Source organism: Sminthopsis crassicaudata, chromosome 5 (assembly GCF_048593235.1).
Source record: "Sminthopsis crassicaudata isolate SCR6 chromosome 5, ASM4859323v1, whole genome shotgun sequence".
Classification (NCBI taxonomy): domain Eukaryota; kingdom Metazoa; phylum Chordata; class Mammalia; order Dasyuromorphia; family Dasyuridae; genus Sminthopsis; species Sminthopsis crassicaudata.
Genome location: NC_133621.1, coordinates 106,891,972 through 106,914,123, shown reverse-complemented (window position 1 = coordinate 106,914,123; position 22,152 = coordinate 106,891,972). Strand labels below are relative to the sequence as shown.

General features: G+C 33.5%; 1 protein-coding gene across 1 annotated transcript in view; it reads right to left on the bottom strand.

The window, feature by feature from the left end:
- Nucleotides 1-2,087: 2,087 nt before the first annotated feature.
- MTPN (myotrophin) overlaps nucleotides 2,088-22,152 on the bottom strand; it is a 63,358-nt gene continuing 43,293 nt past the window's right edge. Inside the window, exon 4 of the mRNA XM_074267833.1 lies at nucleotides 2,088-5,376. Coding sequence (XP_074123934.1) covers nucleotides 5,290-5,376 — 87 coding nt within the window. The 3' untranslated portion in view covers nucleotides 2,088-5,289. The remainder of the gene's footprint in view (nucleotides 5,377-22,152) is intronic.

Genomic DNA, 22,152 nt, shown 5'->3' with positions numbered 1-22,152 from the left:
GGCTCATTCTTGCCTCTTTACTTGCACTCACCACACATAACTGTTGTCATCATGCTGCTGTCACAACAGAACAGGCCCCATCCCCTCATAACTAGATTATTTAGAGTTCTGCTATCCTGTCCACTCTCCATTTAACTGTCAAAGTGATTTTACTAGATTGTGGTCTAACCATGCTACTACTCTACTCAACTCCAGTGGCTCCTTTTTGCTTCCTAGATGAAACTTCAAATCCTATTTGGCTTCTGAAGCCCTTTTCAGTGTCTCTCAACATACTGTACAATCCAGACACTGGTCTTGATGATCGTCACCTGTCATATCTTCTAATTCTGTACTTTTTACTTGCTGTGTCCCTCCTTGCCTCTGCTTCCTTGTTATCAAGACAGCTCGAATCACAACATCTTCATAGACCTTTCTTGGCCTCCTGTACTTATAGTGCCTTTCCTCCAGTTTACTCTGCAGAGTTGTCCCTTCCACATTGTGACTTTTGACATAGCGGTTTTGATATATCATGGGTTGGCATAAGAAACTAAATGGTTCCATCGGTGTTTTGTATCAAAGATTAGAAAAGACCTTGCCAGGAAGGGATTACCTTTTCTTCTGGACAATGCATCTCTGGTCACCCAGAAAGCCCACATTCTACAATATAGGTCCTGAAGTAGTCTATATGCCACTTAACACATCATTCATTCAGCCTCTTGATCAGGGGTAAAACAAATATTTAAGGCACACTACTCAATGGTTAATTTTTTAGAAGTACTTTTTGTTATACAGTGTGTTCTCTTTAAATTTGTCTTATTTTAAAAATAATTCATATTTATTTTGTATTAAAATTTTTTTTATACAGTATTTCTTATTTAACACTGATCTATATGTAGCCTGTGACCAAATATTTAATCCAACCCAATTGAAAAAAATTCAGACTTCTTTGGTATGAAGGGAAGGCCAAAAAATTTTACATGGATTTTCCAGATTGCGAAGCCACTGTGTCCCTAATCCCTCTAATGTAGAATTTTAGCTCCTTGGGGCAGGCATTATGTTTTTGTCTTTCTTTTTTATTACCCATTCTTAGCACAGTACCTGACACATAAGTGTTTATTTAAATGCTTGTTGACCATCTTGTTGTCTGATGTGAAACACAAGGTTTGGAGAGGACCTATTTCCCTTCCCTGAGGGGATTAGCCTAGATCTTAATCATTTTTATGTCATGGATTCCTTTAGCAGGCTGGAAGAACCCACGGACCTTTTCAATACTGCTAACTGCATAAAATACATAGGAGTACAAAGGAAACAAATTATAGTGAAATATAATTTTCCAAATATTTAAAGAGCATAGAGCATCAGCTTAAGAATCTTTGGCCTAGATAACTTCTGAAGTCCCTTCCAAGAACTTAGATTTTATATGAAGTTTTCTTTTTAAAAAAATATTTTAATAGTTTTTATTTACCAGATATATGCATGAATAATTTTACATCATTGACAATTGCCAAACCTTCTGTTCCAATTCCACCCCCCCCCCCCATGGCAGGTTGACCAATACATGTTAAATATGTTAAAGTTATATGAAGTTTTCTAATATAGTATTAAGATTATTCAATACTCAAATTTGCTATTTTGCATAAAACTTTGTTCAGCTTAATGACAAAAGTCATTGTTCATACCTAGTGGAATTTGGATGCTCAGTACACATTTATGATGCTAATAAATCAAAATACTTTAGAATAAGTGCTATAAAGATCTGACTTAATTAGAATGCTTTGGGGATTAACTGCTGTTGGTTAAGTCAAAATTCATTTTTGTTAAAAAATATTCCTAAAATGTATTAGCATAAAGGATATAATGGAATCTTTCTATGTTCTTGTAAGTACTTTCTAGTGCTGATAGAGAACTGGACAAATTTATATTAAGTTACATTTTATTAGAAAATTTTTTTTTCTAAAAATAAAACAACTAGACCCCCCAGTATAAGGTTGAAAAATTCTAATTGAAGGTTCTAGTTAATCAAGGTTTTGCTGTATTTGTGGAGATATGTGAGAGAGGTGGGTAAAAAGGACTGAAAGGCAAAAAATAAAACTGAAGATTTCTCCAACTGTAGCACAATTCAAGTTTATTCCATTTGTTCTTGCAACACAAAACTTAAAACACAGTATTATTTAGCATTCTGATGTTTTATGAACTAGGATAATATGAGAAACCTAACCGTGTCAAAAGAATTACATTGTGGAAAAATGAACTCAGATATATCAAAATGCACAAAAGCACTATTTTTTTTTTCATTACTGCTTAGAAAGATATGATTGTTCCTCCATTTACAAAATAGAATTAGGACAGCTTTATTTATTTTGCATGCAAAACACTGCAATTGCTTATGTGGGAGTGCACTCTCACCAGCTTCTTCTAATAGACACTCATGCGGACAATATTGCATGGGAGAAGGTAGCAGCTCAATTTAAGTTTCAAATGTAATTTAACAAATTAGAGGGTGCAGAGGATATAAAATTCAGTAAGTATTCATAGGTCTTTAACCATGGTTTGGATGAAAACAATAAAGAATGAGTGGCCTACTTGTCAGCAGCTTCCACATATTATATCTACCTGTCCTTTATACACAACTAGAATTAGGAAAGTGTGCTGTGCATAGAAGAAATATATGGGTGTGTAAAGGAAAGGGAACTGTGATTTCCAAGTTCTTAGTAATTTGTCTAAGTGTGGCGGTTGTAATTTGACACTTCACTGATGTGCTGGTGTGAGGTAAAGGTAAGCCACCTGTAAGTATTTACTTTAGACAAGAGGAGGAAATGAAAATAGAAAATCAAAGAAATAGAGCAAAAGAAAATGCAAGCTATCTTTCTGAGATGCTTAATTTTACTTCAAGAGGACCAAAATGGTAATTTGACTTTCACTGATGCATGTAGTGCAAAAAAAGGACATAGTTTTAGCTTTTTTTTACCCAAAAATATTAATGTTAAAATTGTTGTCAATTTCTCTGCCAAAGTGGTTCAGAGATATATTATAAATAATGAAATTAGTTAAAAAAAATAAATTCCAAACCATCTTGGTCAGTATAGAAATATTATGTTGTCTTAGTAAGAGAGCTCTTCACAATTATGGGGCTTGCTTACAAGAAGTTAAAGAGAAAGGTGGAAAGGCAAAACTTCCTTTACTGGATTACAAGAAACAGGATAACTTTGTACAAAGCATCAGCTAGTCTAAAATACCACAATGTCTGAAGAAAGCAGAAGGCCTGGGAAAAAGTACAGTATACATTCTGTAATAGTCAACTATAATGAAACACTTTGAAAGGTAAGGGGGAAACTGTATAAAGGTTAAGTTCCAAGCCTTTAGATAGTATTAAGCTAATGGGGGAAAAGAAAAACTGAACTAAACCCCACACACACTGCACTATTTTAATGGAACTAAAATGGACAGGTATCCTATATTTTAATAGGTGTCTCCATTTTAGTTCAGTGATGTAGGTAAGCCCTGATTAATAAGATTTTATTAAATATAAAAAGGCTATATGAAGACAGCAGAATTATCCAAATATTCTTTTTTTTTTTTTAAACAATTATTCAGTGATTGGCTTCTCAGAGTAAGGGAAATCATGGGGTTGGACTGGCTGTGGAAGTGGGAGGGAGGAAGAGGAATCATTTAGAGAGGAAAAGATCTTGAATAAAAAAAGCCATTACACTTAACCAATCGGCAACTGTTCAATATGATTTGGTATTGGCCAGGCTAGCTGTTCTTAGTAGTAATTTAACTCCCTGGAAGGATGCTGCACTATGTATAAAAATCTTCATTAAATTGTTCCCATTCCACAATCTGAATGCAAGGCCTTTTAAAAAATCTGAGGTACATTCACAATTGTGTGACTTGGTTAAAAAAGCAAACAAAAAAACCCAAAAAACCCCAACATTTATAAGCAAACTAAACTTATCTGGATGTTTCTGTTTAGTGCATACTTCTGATTTGTATTATTATTTAAATGCAAGATATTAAAATTAAGTATTCATATTTTGTTTTGCCATAATGCTCAGGAAACAAATATTACGTGGTGTGTACAATAATTTTCTTCAAGTTATAAAAACACTGCAATTGGATACTTATTCTAAATGTAAAGAGTCATTTTTAAAGTGTATCATACCCTATGTAATACATGATTTTAAAACAGGAAGTTACAATTATCTAGGTATTATCCAGGTGGATTGCCATATGTCCAGCAGAAACTTTGAGATATTCATAACAAATCATGTTTGAGGAGACTAAGTCAAATTAAATTTATCCAAATACTAAACCCCACCTAAACATGGTCTAATCTTATCCCATAAGAATCAACATCCAATGTTGGGCTGAGGAAACTATTCAAATTATTTTCTTTGATTCTTCAAATAAAATTTATTGCAAAGAAAAATTTCAAATAGAAATAAGTAGAAGAAAACCTTCAGTTACTAGGAAACTTGTTTTCTTTTTCTATGATACTAACAAACTTATGGCTATGATTCTATTTTTAATTCCCCGCTCACTGCTAGTCTGAAAGTGTTTCATACATAATACAAATTCTCGAACTAGAGGAGAAAATGAATATATTGGAATGCTAGTTCTCCTTCAGATCCCCAAAGATTTTATAAATAAGACTGGTCAGTTTTACTTAAGGACACATGAAACCCATATGGAAAAGGAGGAGAAATTCAAAGTCCAGTCATCCAGCTACTTAAAGGGTATGCCCCTCCTTATCTGAATTGAATCTTTGTTTAAATCAAAGTTACTGAGGAAAGATTTGGTCACCAACCATAGGTAACACTCTTAAGCAGGCCAGAAAAATCCCCATTACAGTGCAATCTTAAGGCAGAGGGCTATAGCTAATTGCTTATCTCAGCACCCTAAGTTTACAACATGGTAGCCAAAGTTAGGGCTACAAAATATATAGAAGTAGGCCTTTATATAATTAGACCTTTCAACACAATCTAATTAATAAAACTAGTTAGGGAGCTGCACAGGTTGAATGTTAAACAGTATATTTTGTTTTTGCCCTTCAGGGCATGAGCTGAATTTTATTAGAAACATGAGAGAGTGACATGATCAGGAATCCTAATAAAATTCCGATCATATGGATTTACTCTCTCTAAAAATAGCTTTTCTGGTAGTTCTGATTTATTATGAATTTCTCTCTCCCCTCACCTCTCTTAAAATATTTAGCTGAAGAAGCTGGCAGATAGAGAGTGACAGACAGACAGGCAGCAGTGTGAGGCCACGGGAGAGGCATTCTTCCATATTTATCAGTCCATCCAGCCATCACTGAAGAAGAGCTTTGATTGCCTGGTTGTCAGTGGCTTCAAAAGCAGTTAGTCCATCTGGGCCTTTCACAGTTTTATCAGCACCCTGAAAAAGAGAGAGAGTGAGTGAAGAATTGTTATTATTAATTTAGTGGCAAGTTTGTTACAAGATTACTTTGTTTAGCTGAATGTTTTTACTGAGAATTAAAACTTCCTTAATGTCTTCCTGCTAATTTACTGATCTAGAAAAGAAAGGAGTTGGACAAGATGACTTATGAGGTATCTTCCAGGGCAAAGTATATGATCTCAGTATAGAGTTCTAGAGTTCTCATGATTCTAAAGAACAAACCATTAGAGTGCATAGGGGTCTAGGAATTAAAATAGGTTGGGAAAAGGTAAAAGATTAGAGGGGAGAAAAAAATTCTTAACCATCAATCAAATATTTTGATGATGTAGACTACAAAGAAAATTAGCACTTGGCAAAGATATTGGCTACAGTTTTCTTTTTCTGTGTACTATTGTGTACTATATGTTATATACAATCTCTTCACAAAGTATCTGTAATTAACAAGAGAATAAAGTTATGAGAAAAATCAATTATCTTTAATTCTCTTTTCAAGATTGAAAAATTACTGCATATAACACATAATGAACACACACACACTAAATCCATAGCTAGAATATAAAGCTAGATGATAAGAATGACATTGCTCACTTAATAAAAATATGGGCTTCAAATAACGTATAGGTTATGGAGAATATTCTCTTCTGCATCTTACTTCTCTGATGAACCACCATACTACTTTAAATTTGGTGTTAGTCCTGGATGAATAATCCATATTAATGCTAGGCTGTTGTTTGGGTTGTGTAGTCTTTGTACTTAGGCTAATGAATACACATCTGTGTGTGTTAATGTGCACACCTATCTCATCTCCACAAAACATATTTAATTTGTTGGGATACACAGGTCACACCTGTAACCTTGTGGTTATAATAAGTGTTATCATCTGTATCTGTCTACTCAGTCCAGAGTTGTTTATGATGCCCCCAACAGATGCTACCCTTGTTCCCTTTATTATTGTCACTGGCTCCATTGTATGTAAGCTCTCCTTTACCAAATTGCTAACTTTTCCCCTAAATTTCCCTGCCCTAATTTGGAGTTTTTAATCTATGAGTCTGTATACCTTTCACAAAATATTTTGCTGAGACTAAATTTCAATGTATGTTTCCTTTGTAGATTATTTTATCCATTTAATAACATTATTCTGGCTACCAAAGAGGAGTTTAGGGATCTATGGCAGAAAAACGTTAAAACTCACCCCTAATTGTTATCTAATTCATTGAAACCACTATATTCCTTCCTTTTCATTTCAGTATATTTATTACCATGCCATCTCACCTCCAGATGAGAGCCAGCATGGTTCAATGAAGACGGTGTTGAATTTACTATCATAAGACCTGCATTCTAATCAGTTTTTATTAGTGACCACTGGCAAGTTGTACAGTTTCAGATCTCTGAAATGAGGGAGTTGGACAAGAAGGTGTCCCTTCCAACTGTCAATCTATGATTCTATAATCATTCTTTGATGATTTAGCACCTGGCTTATAATTCTCCTTTTTGTCATTTCACACAGTATCATTAATGTCTTGATTTCGATTACCTTCTACACCTGTCATCTTCAAATCTTTTTTAGTTATCTGACAGTAAACTATTTTTTGAGTATACATTCCTAATATGCATATATTTATTTATAAATCATATATCTATGTGACTGTACTATTATGTATATTATAAAATCACACAAAAATGACATAAAAAATGAAATATTTGACCCCTGATAAAATGGAGTTGAGTCACTAAAATTTATTGAGTAGTAGTATGACTACTATTAAATCTGCACTTCAGGTCCCTGAGTAAAGATTATGATAATTCCAGGGGCAGGAAAGGCTGGGGGAATGTTAGGTGACAAAAGTAGGTAAGAATAATGTGCCGTCTATTTTCTCATCCTTTGGTTGATTATATAATCTATGGGTCAGTCCACAGAAAACCTCTCTAGATTTTTACTTTGGAAACCACTGTTCTAGATTCTCAGAATTCACTCAATATACTTAATATAGTTTTAGAAGGACAGGAATCTTTAGAGATTATCTAGTCCTTCCTCTTCATTTTAGTAAGTATTCATTTATTATTAGTATTATTATTTAGCATTCATTTTTAGGATTAGTAACTTCTCTAAGACCACAAGAATAGTAGTGGAAGATCTTGGATTTGAGTTAAATGTCTTTTGATTTCAAAGCCTTGCATCGTTATCCCAGATCTTAATTTGGCATTTCTTATGTCTTCCCAAATATCTGCCTGCCATCTCTACTACTTCCCTCTCCTCCCAAGGTCCATTAAACCTTTTCTCACAGGACTACAGCATGTCCCACTTATTAAATTCATTAACTTTTTCCTTACTATAATGGACTCCTTCTTAATCTTATACATATGGTCAACTACTTCAGGCTATCCTTCCAAATTGCCCTGGATTCAATGACTAGGAGACCTGACATTTTAACCCATGATCTTGTACTGCCCAACACGATTTCCCAGCACAGGGTCCCACAGCAGCTCCAGACTTTTCTCTCCTTACTTCCCTAATTCATTCTCAATGACTCATTCTTCATTTATGCATCTCCTAAAATTGGGATGTCAAGTTATGTGGAATTCCCTTGTGTATAAATTTAATTTCATTTCAACATAGCACGGTTGCTACATCTATCTACTTTCTTGCCACTCTCAGAAGAAGAGTTCACCCTACTTTTGAGTTAATATAGTTGTCTGAGATAGTAACCTTGTTGTTCTAGAACAACAGCACTTCCCAGGGCAGACAAACTCTTTGAGGTATGATCTCCTCATCTAGGGAACAGCACACACACTTCATGGATTTAGGGCTAAAACGGGCCTAAGAAATCTAGTCTAACACTCTCATATTACAGGTAAGGAAATAGGTCCTGGAAGAGTAAGTGACTTGTCTACAGTAACATGAATTGAAAAATGGCTGAGCTGGTATGTGAGCCCAGTCCCTCTTGATGCCAGAGGCCAGTATACTTTCCTTATTATTTCCACTCTAATTTTCATTACTCACATGTGCAGCTAATTAACACCAGATAGAACTCTTACATTTATATAAGAATCCTGCCTCTTCTTTTCTTTTACCCACCCCAATCTTATTATATTTAGGGCTAGACACTAAAAATAGTGTCAGTAATATATCTGTATTCAGGAAAACCTTAAGTTTTAAATAGAAATACTTCAATCAACCCTCCAAGTTAACAGAAAGTAAACAGAAGTTCTCAAATAGGGATTTCACAAGTTTCTGCTGACATAACGAATTCTGATTTTTAATCCATTTTGTTATTTGTTTTGTGGGCAAATTTATCCTATTCACATTCCAAGCTGAAATTACTTATGTATTTCCCTCCAAACTATTTCTCTTCACTATCCTTCCTATATCTTATTTACCTTATCCTTCCTCACTTCCTGTCATTTATTTCTATCTGCTACTTTGCCCTCCCTCAGAGTACTTCCCTTATTCTCTACCCCCATCTTAATTTACCTAGCTTTCTAAGAATTTCTCCTTATCCCTTCCCCCTCCTAATTTTTAATCTACATACAATTATATAAGTCTCTCCCTATCTTACCCCCCTTCTTTTCTTTATTTCTTTTATAGTAAGATTTTTATATCCTTCTAGATGTAATATGGTTTCTTCTTCAATCCATTTCCAATAAGACCTTTGATTCTACAACTATCAGTCCTCCCTTCTCACTTGCTTAGTCTGTATTAATTCTTCCTTAATGCCTCATTTGTCTTGAGTTTACTCTTTTCTCTCCTAAAGTTTTTTTTTTTTAAAGGAATACCCCACCATACACAGCTCAACTTTCTTTCAAATTGCCCAAATGATAGTCATAAAACATTTTTCCATAAAGTAAAGTTTGACCTTATTGAGTCCCTTATAATTTTACCTCATATATCAAATTTTCCATTAAGTTCAGCTCTTTTTGTCACAAAGATCTGAAAGTCTTTCAATCTGTTAATGTGATTCCCCCCCCCCCCATGCTGCACCTTCAGAATCATATTTAATTTTGCTGGACAGTTACTCTTGGTTGTAATTCCAGCTCTATTGCTCTTGAAATACAATGTTCTAAGAACTAAAGTCCTTCAATGCAGAAGCTGCTAGGTCTTGTGTAAGTAGCTCTGCAATATTAAAATTTTTTTTCCTTGTAGCTTGAAATATTTTCTCCTTTGCCTAGGAGATTTGAAACTTGGTTATTATGATAGTCCTGTAAGTTATTTTTTGATGTCTTATTCCAATTTAATTCAATTTTGGGGAGGATGGGGATAAGAAATGAGGTCCAAGGACTTACCCATGATCACACAGCTAGTACTTAAGTGTTTGAGTTCGGATCTGATCTCAGATCCTACTGACTTCAGAATAGGTGCTCTATCATCCACTATGCTATCTAGTGTCTTCCCCCTTAAGTTTTCAAGGGATGGTTGGGTTCTTTCTCCTTTGCTTAACTTGTTTTTAATTGTATTTTGTTTTTAGTAATTTATTATTATAATTAACTTCTAGTCTGGAGGTGTGGGGATTGATGCTCCTAAGCTTCACCTTCTTACTGCTATTTTCTGAACTCTGTCCCCAAGACCCAAACTTGGATACTCATATCTACCCTTTCCTCTCTTCCCCCCCACACATTCTCTTGCTCTTGTGGTCCTACTGATAATTGTAAATTTCAACTGTCCTTTTTGCCCTGGAGCTGAAATCAGGAACTCTGCTCTCCTACAAATGCCCATAGCTAGCAGAACCCTTGCTCCTTTGCTACTGCACTCACTAGGTATGTGGCTAGCTCCTTCTCCTCCACAGCTGCACCCAGGGACACATCTGGCCAGCAGAACAGTGCTTGGTATCCCAATGGAAGATCCTTCAATTTTCTCCTACTCAGCTGTCCGATCCCAACACTGTCCTTGAGGTGAATGTTTCTAAAGCTGAGGCAGCGTTCCAACCCAAATGCCACCATGGCACTTGTGATTCAGCAGAGTCAGCCTGGTAGGGTTTGCATTTCATGTAAACTAAACCTCCAACACTGAAGGCAAGGTCTTTCCTGAAGTCTTCTCAAGCTGTCTTTGGAGGGCAACCTCTTTCCCAAATTATTTATTTCTGCTCCAATATGTTCACTTTGAGGTAATGTTCTATCTTTTTTTTTGTAAAGGAAATTTGGAAAATCTGAAGTTTTCAAACCTCCATTTCCTTTGTTTTTAAGAAATTCTCTCCTTGGAAAGCCTGCTATTCTAGCAGCTCTCTTACCTGCTAAATCTCAGCATTGCCTATTCTTAATACATGTAAGAAGATTTCTGTCAAGCACTAATTTGGTGGAGGTAGCAGGAATTGTTAAGGTAAAGATCAAATTGAATATCACAACAGGTTTCAAACACTGACAGGAAGCTTATTCTATTTATTCCTTAATCTGTAAGTTTAAAATAGTTGTATTATGTGTACACAGATACCAGAGGGGGCACTAGAAGAAACAAAATCCTGACCTGTACTTAGGGAACCAAAAATTTAAAGGGAAAAAAAAATGTACCCATAACATCTTTTTCCTCCAAACACAAAGATAAAATAGGAGAAAAGACCTAGGGACCAAAAAATTAGTAATTTTGAAAATGGTTTGATTTATCATGACAATATATGTGAATAATAATTTTGTATTTGAGCTATTTAAAAATCAAAGTAGGAAGCTGATTACTTGATAATCTCTGTATCATTTATATTGGTCAAGTGTTAAGCTGTGGGTATCAGGAAAAAAACTGAAATTACAAAGATGAAAAGATTCTATGGAAAAGCAAAATATTTAGCTGAAATAAAACAGGTAGGTTCCAGAAAATCTTGTTAGCCTTGCACAAAGGGAAGCTTTATAAACATTTAATAATTATTAGAATGATATGTAATCAAGTATTTGATACTCTCAATCCAACAATTTAAGAAAAATGGGACACTTCCTTTCATGCTATTTCTTTTTAACTTAAATATTTCTATAAAAGATGACAGAAATTACTTCTATTTTTTTTTGAATGAAATCAGTAGCCTAGGCAAAAACTGCAGTTTCTTGAAAGAAATAGCTCTTTAGCCTTAAACTTGCAGAAGTACAAAAGCAAAACATTAAAAGTATAGAGATAGATAAATTAAAGACAAAAAGCTAAAGCTTTCAGGAGAACAGTCCGATTTCTCTTTCCCCAATGTTCTAGGTAATAGGAATAGAAATTCTTTGAAAAAATTGATGCTAGCAATGGTTTTCCCCTTTAAATTAGGAAATATGAAAAAAAGTCACATATGGCAGTCTTTTGGTACTAAAAATAGTGTTACTTTCTGAGATTCAGGAATAGAAAATAGTCGGCTTTATATGTCCTATGCTTTTGCCACACTGGACCACCTGTTATTTCCTGACTACAGTTTTAAAAATTCTTCATGACTTATGCTTCTTCTATTTGGAATGTTCTATCCTCAAATTCTACTAGTTTAAATCTTACCCTCTTCCAAGGTCCTGCTCAAATGCTATTAACTGGCAGAAGCCTTTTGGACTCCAATCAAGTAGACTTAATCTTTCCCTCCTCTGCATTACTACAGCATTTTCTACCTTTGTACCACATTTTATACTGCATTATAATTATTTATATACGTCATCTCCCTTACTAGATTCCGTTCTGTAGAGTTCAACAATTTTTAGTCACTTGTGCATGCCCTATTGTACCTAGCACATGTCTTTGAAGGCTCTTTCAAAGTTCTGATTTTTCAAAATAAGTGAGCAATGTCCTCAAAGTAAAATGGATCATAACTTCTCTACAAATTCTCTACAATGTTCTTTACAGAGTTGTGGCATAACATTTCATCACTCTAGAGCCTACCCCATGGTAAAACTTTCCAGTATTTAATGTGGTTGGTCCTCTGACAAGATGTAGACAGTTTCAATCTATGCCACAATAAGGCATTAAAGCAGGACTTGAAAATCATAAGCACTTAATAGAATACAATTTATATCTCCACCCTCCCCCAGCAATGCTCTATAGTTAATTATTCACATAATGTATAAGTTCATTTAACTTAATAGAAACTAAGTCAAAAGTATACTGGAACTAATTAGGCTTCTTCAAGTGTAAAATTAGTGGGATGATTTCTTTTTTTTTTTTAATTATAAATTTTTTGGGACAATATATATGCATGAGTAATTTGTTTTTATAACATTATCCCTTGTAATCATTTTTCCAAATTATCTCCTCCCTCCCTCTACTCTCTCCCCTAGATGACAGGCAATCCCAGTATAACCTAGATACAATATATGTGTGTAAATCCAATTTTCTTGTTGCACGTTAAGTATTAGATTCCGAAGGTATAAGTAACCTGGGTAGATAGACAGTAGTGCTAACAATTTACATTCACTTCCCAATGTTCCTTCTCTGGGTGTAGTTGTTTCTGTCCATTATTGATCAACTGGAAGTGAGTTGGATCTTCTTTAGGTTGAAGATATCCACTTCGATCAGAATATATCTTCATACAGCATTGAAGTGTACAGAGATCTTCTGGTTCTTTTCATTTCACTCAGCATCAGTTGATGTAAGTCTTTCCAAACCTCTCTGTATTCATCCTGCTGGTCATTTCTTACAGAGCAATAATAATCCATAACCTTCATATACCATAATTTACCCAACCATTCTCCAATTGATGGACATCCATTCATCTTCCAGTTTCTAGCCACTACAAAAAGAGCTACCACAAACATTTTGGCACATACAGGTCCCTTTTCCCTCCTCAGTATTTCTTTGGGATATAAGCCCAATAGCAGCAATGCTGGATCAAAGGGTATGCACAGTTTGATAACTTTTTGGGCATAGTTCCAAATTGCTCTCCAGAATGGTTGGATTCTTTCACAACTCCACCAACAATGTCTTAGTGTCCCAGTTTTCCCACATCCCCTCCAACATTCATCATTATTTGTTCCTGTCATCTTAGCCAATCTGACAGGTGTGTAGTGGTATCTCAGAGTTGTCTTAATTTGCATTTCTCTGATCAGTAGTGATTTGGAACACTCTTTCATATGAGTGGATATAATTTCAATTTCATCATCTGAGAATTGTCTGTTCATATCCTTTGACCATTTATCAATTGGAGAATGGTTTGATTTCTTATAAATTAGGGTCAGTTCTCTATATATTTTGGAAATGAGACCTTTATCAGAACCTTTAACTGTAAAAATATTTTCCCCATTTGTTACTTCCCTTCTAATCTTGTTTGCATTAGTATTGTTTGTACAGAAACTTTTTAGTTTGATGTAATCAAAATCTTCTATTTTGTGATCAACAATGATCTCTAGTTCTCCTCTGGTCATAAATTCCTTCCTCCTCCACAGGTCTGAGAGGTAGACTATTAGTGGCATGATTTCTAAGATTCTTTCCTGGTTTATTCAATGATTAAATATGAATCCATGTTTTAATATAGACTAACACCATAAATGAGATCTACCAATCTTATGATAAGACAAACCTATGATGTCCTGTAACAAATATGCATAGTTGAATAAACAAATTCTTGCACTAGTCTGCCCAAAAGAGTATATCTTCTCCTGTGCCCCGAGTCAACTATCTTTGTCAGGAGGTGAGAATCATGCTTCAACATTCTTCCACTTAGAATGGGAATAATTTCCACTGAGGACCAATGAGGAATAATTTCCTCATGGTCCTCTGGAATATTTTTAATTATTCATAATTTTTAATTATTATTGAACAGAATTCTACAGAGATGTGTATCAATGAATTTTGCTGATTATTCTTTCTAAAAAAAAAAGTTTGTTATATGGGATGGCTCTTGGGTAGGGAGAGGGATATATGGGACAACTTGGTGCTATAATAAACAGAAAATATTAAAAACACAAACAATTTGCTATGCTATCATGCTGCACTGGTTAGTAGCTTGCTGCCATACACTTTACCCATCACTAAACACAAAAGCCTTTTATAAAGGCAAGGGTATAAGTGAAAAGATCAAATAACAGTATAAACAAAATGAACCTAATAAAATATACCTATGAGCTTTTTGGAATAATTTAATCATACTATAATATTTGATAAAATATGACACTTCAAAATGGTATATATATTCTATTTATACTACTCAACTGTTATATTTTTTAAAAGTGTAAAAGATGAGTTATGAGTACCTTATATAATATACTCTGCTGCTTATCATGACATGTAAGAGGTTATATAGGTATATATAGAGGTAATATAGGTTACTGTAAAAACACTAAATGAAGTCAAGGGAATCTGACTTGTTAGTTTTTCTGGGATCTAGTTTTGCCCTTTGTGAAATGACCAAATTCTCTTAGTTAATTTAAAAATTCTTTTAACTCTAAAATTCTACATTTCAATAAACATTAAGATTGTATCCTACCAATGTTTCTTTTTAAACTTTATCTCAACTGCCTGAATACAATATTAGATGACTTATATTTGTTTTTCCACATCTGCAAAGTAAGCAAAGAAAAAAGACAACAAATATTCTTTTACTGTTTTACACTGGAAGTTAACTTAATATGAGATTGAGTGTGTCAAACTATTACGAAAAGTAATAGCTTATTATTAATTAATTAAACCTAGTTATATACAGAGTGAAATCTCCATACTTGAGCCAGTTTTCTCCACTCCTTGATCAAACAAATAATTCTCAGTAAATGTGCTATTTCATTAAACATTTTTGATATCTATTTTCCAGCCAAATCATTCTGGTAGGGCTAATCAAGATATTAATAGTAAAGTAAGATATTCTGATACATACATACATACATATATATATATATATGTAAGTATATTACTTATTTTATGGATCTGCCTATTTTTTCAAACTGAAATAATGTTTCAAATAAGCATACTATAAGATTTTAAGGGAGGGACTTAACCTGTAAAACTTTACTTAAGACATCAGATGAGTAAGTTTTGGTTTCTGATATAACTCAACTTTTTGTAGTGTACAGATTTAGCAAATTAAGAAAAAAATTCTATTTTATATGTATTAAATTTTTTATTAATTAATTATAAATTTATTATATTATTTTATTATAATAACATAATAATTTATTATATTATTAAATTATTATAAATTTATTAAATTTAAATTTTATATTTATTAAATTAACTAGTATTATATATTGCCTTATTGTTCCCATCAGTACAGTTAGTTTTTAGTATATTATTTTTGGTCATTTAAAAAATGAAGCCTTCCTTGATTGAACATTACCTACTGAAAGAGTTCTTTCCCTCAAATATTCAAACTATCTAGATCTCTTCTTTGCCCTTAACACACTGTACTATTACACTTTGTGTATGTATATGTCATATGTACTTAGAAAAGACTAGAAGTTCCTAAGGGCATGCATGATCTGTTCTTCATTTTTGTACATTAGCATCTCGAATAACATATCTAGTATGAACTTAGTCATAAGTTTTAAATTTAAAAGGATTTGAAGAGTTTGAATTTAAAAATAGCACTATTAAAAATCTTAATTCATATGTTTCTGATGTTTCACAATACTATTTATAAAATCTATATTTATAGTTTCTTTAAAGGATTTTACATTAAGGTCTACTAAAAGCATGTACAACATAGAAAATGGATAATTCTTAACCATGTATCTAAACCTTTACACTTTCTTCAGTACACTACATTTATACTATAATTTCTAACCCCAAATGTAGGATGCTGGAGGCAAATACTTAAAAATTTATAATGTTAAAGCTCATCATGATGTGGATATATAATCAGGCCAGGAAGACAGATTTATAATCTTATAAAATCTCTTATCCTATGTTGTTGTTTATACAGTAATGATGTGATTTGTAAGTTTTACTAAATATTACAAAAAGTGCTAATGCTAGGGCAATCCTCATTATTGTATATTAAAATTAGATTAAGATGGGGCTGAATTCTATATAAGGTACATGTTAAAATAAATGAACTTTTGGGCCTAGAAAATTCCTGATGCTAATCGCTTGATCATTCAAGAGAACTTTATCTATAATTACCACTCTTCTTAACAATGTTTTCAAATTACATTGTGCTACCAAATCCAATTACAAAAACAATTGCTTCATCCAACATTAAATGAAGCACAGGTATTGGAGTTTTTTTTAATCGGAAAAGTTGAGAGGAATGAATTAAGTCACAGTTCTACAGTTCTAAAGAAGGGCTCTTATTAGAATGTTGAATAAAAGTCAAAAGTGGTACAGTGTATAATGCCCAGAGTGGAGTTGGAAAGGCCTAAATTCAAATCTTGTTTCAGATATTTACTAGCTGTGTGACACTTAAAATTTCTATCTGGGTTTTATACAACTAAAACAGAGATGATAAAAGCATCTACTTTCCTAGGGCTGTTGTTATAGTTACAAATAAGATATCTGTAAAGTACTTTACACAGTTAAATGTACACTTTCTAGAAAAACCTAAAAAATGATAGGACATATGAACTTTCTAACAGTGATAATTGGTTCTCATATAGCAAGGTTTTGTTACTCTTAATGTCACAAACACCAGCATGAATTCCACATATATAGAATAAAAAAAAAAGGAAGAGACTGTATGACCCTGTGAAGATCTAATACATACAACTTGCTTTTTAAAGGCATATAATAAATTCAATATGTGAATTTCAAAGCTGTCTTGTTTTTTATATTTCTCCTTTTGTTTTCATAAAATGCTTCAATGAGATTCTTTACTTTTTGGGATCTCCATCACTAGCTCCTCTGGTTCTCCCCCTCCCCCCAATACCTTTCTTTGAACAAATAAGGATAGTCACATAAAACAAATTTACAATTTGGTTGTGTCTGAAGTTCTATGTCTCATTTGGAATAATCTATTACCTCTATCAAAAAAGTGCTACTAAAAAGTATTTTTTGTATTTATGGGACCTTTTATTATTTGATCTCTTTGGACTTTATGTAAACATAAAATGGTACTGCTGGATCAAAAGGTATGCATTGTTAAATGATGTTTTGGATACTGTTCCAAATTGCTTTCCAGAATGGCTGGATTACTTCACAGCGCCATTAATAGTACACTAAAGTTCTTGTTTTCCAGTAGTTCTCCAACAAGGACCATTTTTCCGGTTCTGTCATCTTTAAGTGTAAGGTACAATTGAATTAATTTGCATTTTTCTTATCATTCATGATTTGGGGCTATTCCTTTGAACTTTCACCCTCTTAGAGAACATCCCATTCATGGGGAATGACTTATGTTCTTACATAGCTACAATAGTTTTTCCCTATATCTAAGACATCAGATAAATCTGCTGTAAAGATTTCGCCTCCAATTAACAGACTCACTTCAAATCTTAACTACATATAAGTGGCATACTGTGTTCAAGTTCATTTTAGTAAGGACACAAATAAGCTTGAAATCATCTTAGCTGATTAAATAAAAATCAAATCAGAGGCCATAATAAAAGAACTTGCTAAAAACAAAAACAAAAACAAAAAAACAAACAAACAAACAAACAAAAAAAAAAACTGAAGATGTTTAAGACTGGAAAAGACAAGACTTGGTAAGGACTTTTTTTTTTTTTTTTTTTAATCTAAAGGAATGTCATATCAAACATTCTTTTTTGGCTTCAGAAGACAGAACTTAAAAAGTGAGGAAAAAATTTCCTAATGAGAACTACTCTAAAGAAGAATGGACTACCCATAGAAGTAATAGGTTCCTACTTATCTGAGGTCTTTAAATGATGGTTGAATTATTGCTTGACTGGACATATTGTAGAAAGGTGCCTTGGTCAGATATATGTTAGTGTCCGAATCCCACATTCTGTAAAATATATTTTAGCTGCAGACATCTCCATGTGGCTTATTTCTTTAGAAAGAGCACTGGATGGGGGCAGCTAGGTGGTGCAGTGGATAGAGCAACAGCCCTGAAGTCAGGAGAATCCGAGTTCAAATCTGATCTCAGGCACTTAACACTTCCTGGCTGTGTGACCCTGAGCAAGTCACTTAACCCCAATTGCCTCAGTCAGCCAGTACTGGCTATTGCAATATTTTCAGCATCACAAATATCTTAGGACTCTCAATCACCAAAGTTATAAAATGGAATGACAATATACTAATTATCTCATAAGGCTATCATAGAGATCTAATGAAATAATGCATGAAAAGTCTCCATACATTACAATTCCACAGTAAGTTATGTTGACTAAAGTTTCTATAAATGTTTGCTGAGTTTCCTTACTTTTATCTTATTTTAGCCATTTTGGCTGAGTAGGCATACCATCTTACATAAGTAGCTGCATTTTAAATACTTAAACTCTTTTTAAATACTGCTTTTATGGATCCATTTTATAGTAACAACTAACAATTATAAAGCATTTATTGTGCTAAGTGGTTTACAATTATTATTTCACTAGATCCTTACAATCAAATCTATGAGGTAAGGTATTCTTATCTTCATTTTACAGATGAGGAAGTAGCTGTAGACGGAACTTAAGTAACTTGTTCATCTTCACATACTTAGTAAATGTCTGAGTCTAGACCTAGTGCCTAATGAGCTACATTCTAGTAGTTAAAGGTTTCCATAAAGAACACAATTAATTTCTCAATGACCTGGTTTACAAAACTTCCATGGTGGTAAACTCAACAGCAGATCAATCTTGAAATAATTTAATTTTGATAAATATGAACTTAAATTTATTATATCAATTTCAAAAACACTTTCCCTCTTTAAAATAAATTGCTGTCGGCAAAATGGGATGGTCTCTGAATAATAGCTACTGGAATTTAGTTTTGGGGAAAATTATCAAAAGTGGACAAGTTTCACTAAAAATGCTATGAACAAAGTAATAACATTAAAAACAACTGATATATAAAAATGAAGGATTATGGATTAATATTGATACTCTGTAGATATGTATCCCAAAGTATGCCATTAGTTTATATAATATATAAAAGCTTCTCAGGAAGGCCCCAAACTTTATATCATATGCTTCTATGCAAATTAGTGTTAACTTAGGTCAGAGGAAGGAAAAGGGATACCATCTACCCTTGTATTTGCTCAAATTTCATGACTAGTTTCTGGCCACTGATGATGACCTGAATTTCTTGAGTCCTTATGGGAATCAATTCCACCTTGGAGTATCAACTCCAATATCTATTGACAAACTAATTTAGCCACGGATTGATTGACAAGAAATTTGCAGCACTCAGAAGTTAGTTTATTTTCTCCTATTTTGAACCAATGGATAGCTGTGTGGCAGAGTGTTGGGTTTGAAGGCAAGAAACTTCAAGGAAAGAGAATTATGTCACAGACTCTGGACATGAAAACCAAAAAAGAAAATAAATAACTCCTATTCTGAGTGAAACAAGAGATTTGATTTAAGATTGAAGGCTTCATTTTTCTGAACAAAAAAGTTAGTTCTGTAATCCCAAGGTTCCACTGATTAGGAGTTCATAGGATTAATAATTTTACAACAACTAGCAAAAGGGAAGATGAAACATGTTTCACACTTAAGTAAACAATAGTGGCTTTTTCTAGATGAAAGGAAAGTTAAGAATAAGGAAGACAGTTCCAGCTACTGGGAGAGACCACTGCTCTTGGGGTAAGGGTCCCATTATGGTTTACAGTTTCAAAAGCAGAACTCAGGCTGACTAGAGTAAAGAGAGGGCAGATAGGAATATTCTCCTTTCATTCATAATGAACCGAGGTAATTTCCAGACAGGCTTTGGAAGCCTTTGGTAAACAGAGGTGAAAGAAGGAACTTGGAAAGAGGACCATTTGAAGCAGGGGCTCTTAACCTGGGGTTAAGAGCTTGGTTAAAAAATAAGTAAACAAATATTTCAGTGGAATTCCAAATAAATATTTGGAATCCTATGAATTTTATTTTAGGCACTTAAAAAACATTATTTTGAGGTGGGTATAGGCTTTACCATTTGCCAAAGGACAGTATGACAAAAGACAGGTTAAAAGCTTTGATCCTTGAGAATGGGACTAGGTACCTACTGCATAAATGCTTATGGGGAAAAAAGACTTAAAAACTTATGAATAACATGAGATCTCAAATGATGTAAGAGCTGTAAGGGAAGAATTCTTCCAATTATTGACAAGTACTATTATTTGGCTTGGCAGAGATTTAGTAACAAAAGGGACCGACCCTCAGTCTAACCATCTACATGAGTAGTCTAAGTCTACACACCACCCAAATCCACATTTTTCTCATTTTGAGATAAAAAGCTCAGTGAGAGATATACAAGAGAAATGATCAGTAATTGCTGTGCCACAGTTTCTTTTTATTGTCCTGCTGCAATCCTCCTGGTAGCATCCCCCCCCCCCTCTGACCATTAGGACTGATATAACTTAGGGCTGGCTACTCTAAGGTTATGAACTGTAAATGTGTATAATCTCAAGATAAGGGGGAGTTCACATTCTGTCTCTCAAGTCCTCCTAAGTTATCAAGAATGTATGGTCCTCAACCCCATCCTGTCAGAAACAGATTGATGGTCTGCCCTTGGAAATTCCTGCCATTTACCAATGTTTGGACTCCACCCCTTTCTCCCTGATCTTTTGTTCATAGAAAATCTTTCCCTCTCAAAAATCCAAATAAAATATTAAAAACTAATCTCTATCTTGCCTCAGTTATTAATGAGTTGATACAGAAGAAAGTAAACAAAATCAAGGGGAAAAAATAACCATGATGCCAACAATGTAAGATGGACAAATAATATGACAAATTGATTTGTATATTTAAAACCAAACTTGGACCCAGAGAAGAGTGAGAAATTATGAGCTAAAGTGTTGGCTGGTTTCTTTCTTTTTCAATATTTATTATAAGAGACAGCTCTCTGGGTAGAGTTGATATATTTAGGATATAGGAATATATTTAGAAATGAATGTAAGTTAAAAACAAAAAATACCAATAAAAACATATGGAATACTTTAAAGTGATAAAATTCAAACTCTTAACTCCTTTAAAGTGATAAATGATAAAAGACAAACACTGGGGAAGATGGGAACACTAATACAATTTTAGGGGTGTTGTGACATACCCTAACCATTAGGGGAATCAATTTGGAATAGTGCTTTGTCAAGTAAATGAAAACTTCTTATTTTTGACCTAGCAAAACCACTAACTAAAAAGTGGGAAAATATCTATACTAAAACATATTTGTGTTTGCTACTTCTGGAATTTACTTTAACAATGTAGATCAAAGAGTATAGGAATAAAAGGACTTTTCCTTAAAATAATCAGTAGCATCTATTTAAAACCATCAATAAGCATCATTATATGTAATGGGAATAAACTGAAACCATTCCCATTAAGATCAGGAGTGAAACAAGGTTGCCCACTATCACCATTACTATTCAATATTGTATTAGAAATGTTAGCTTTGGCAATAAGAGTGGAGAAAGAGAGTAAAGGAATTAGAGTAGGTAATGAAGAAACCAAATTATCACTCTTTGCAGATGATATGATGGTATACTTAGAAAACCCCAAAGATTCTACTAAAAAGCTATTAGAAATGATCCACACCTTTAGCAAAGCTACAGGCTACAAAATAAACCCACATAAATCATCAACATTCTTATACGTCACTAACAAAATCCAACAGAGTTACAAAGAGAAATTCCACTTAAAATAACTATCGATAGTATAAAATATTTAGGAATTTATCTGCTAAGGGAAAATCAGAAACTATATAAGCAAAACTATAAAACACTTTCCACACAAATTGAGTCTGATCTAACCAATTGGAAAAATATTAAATGCTCTTGGATAGGGCGAGCAAATATAATAAAGATGACAATACTACCTAAACTA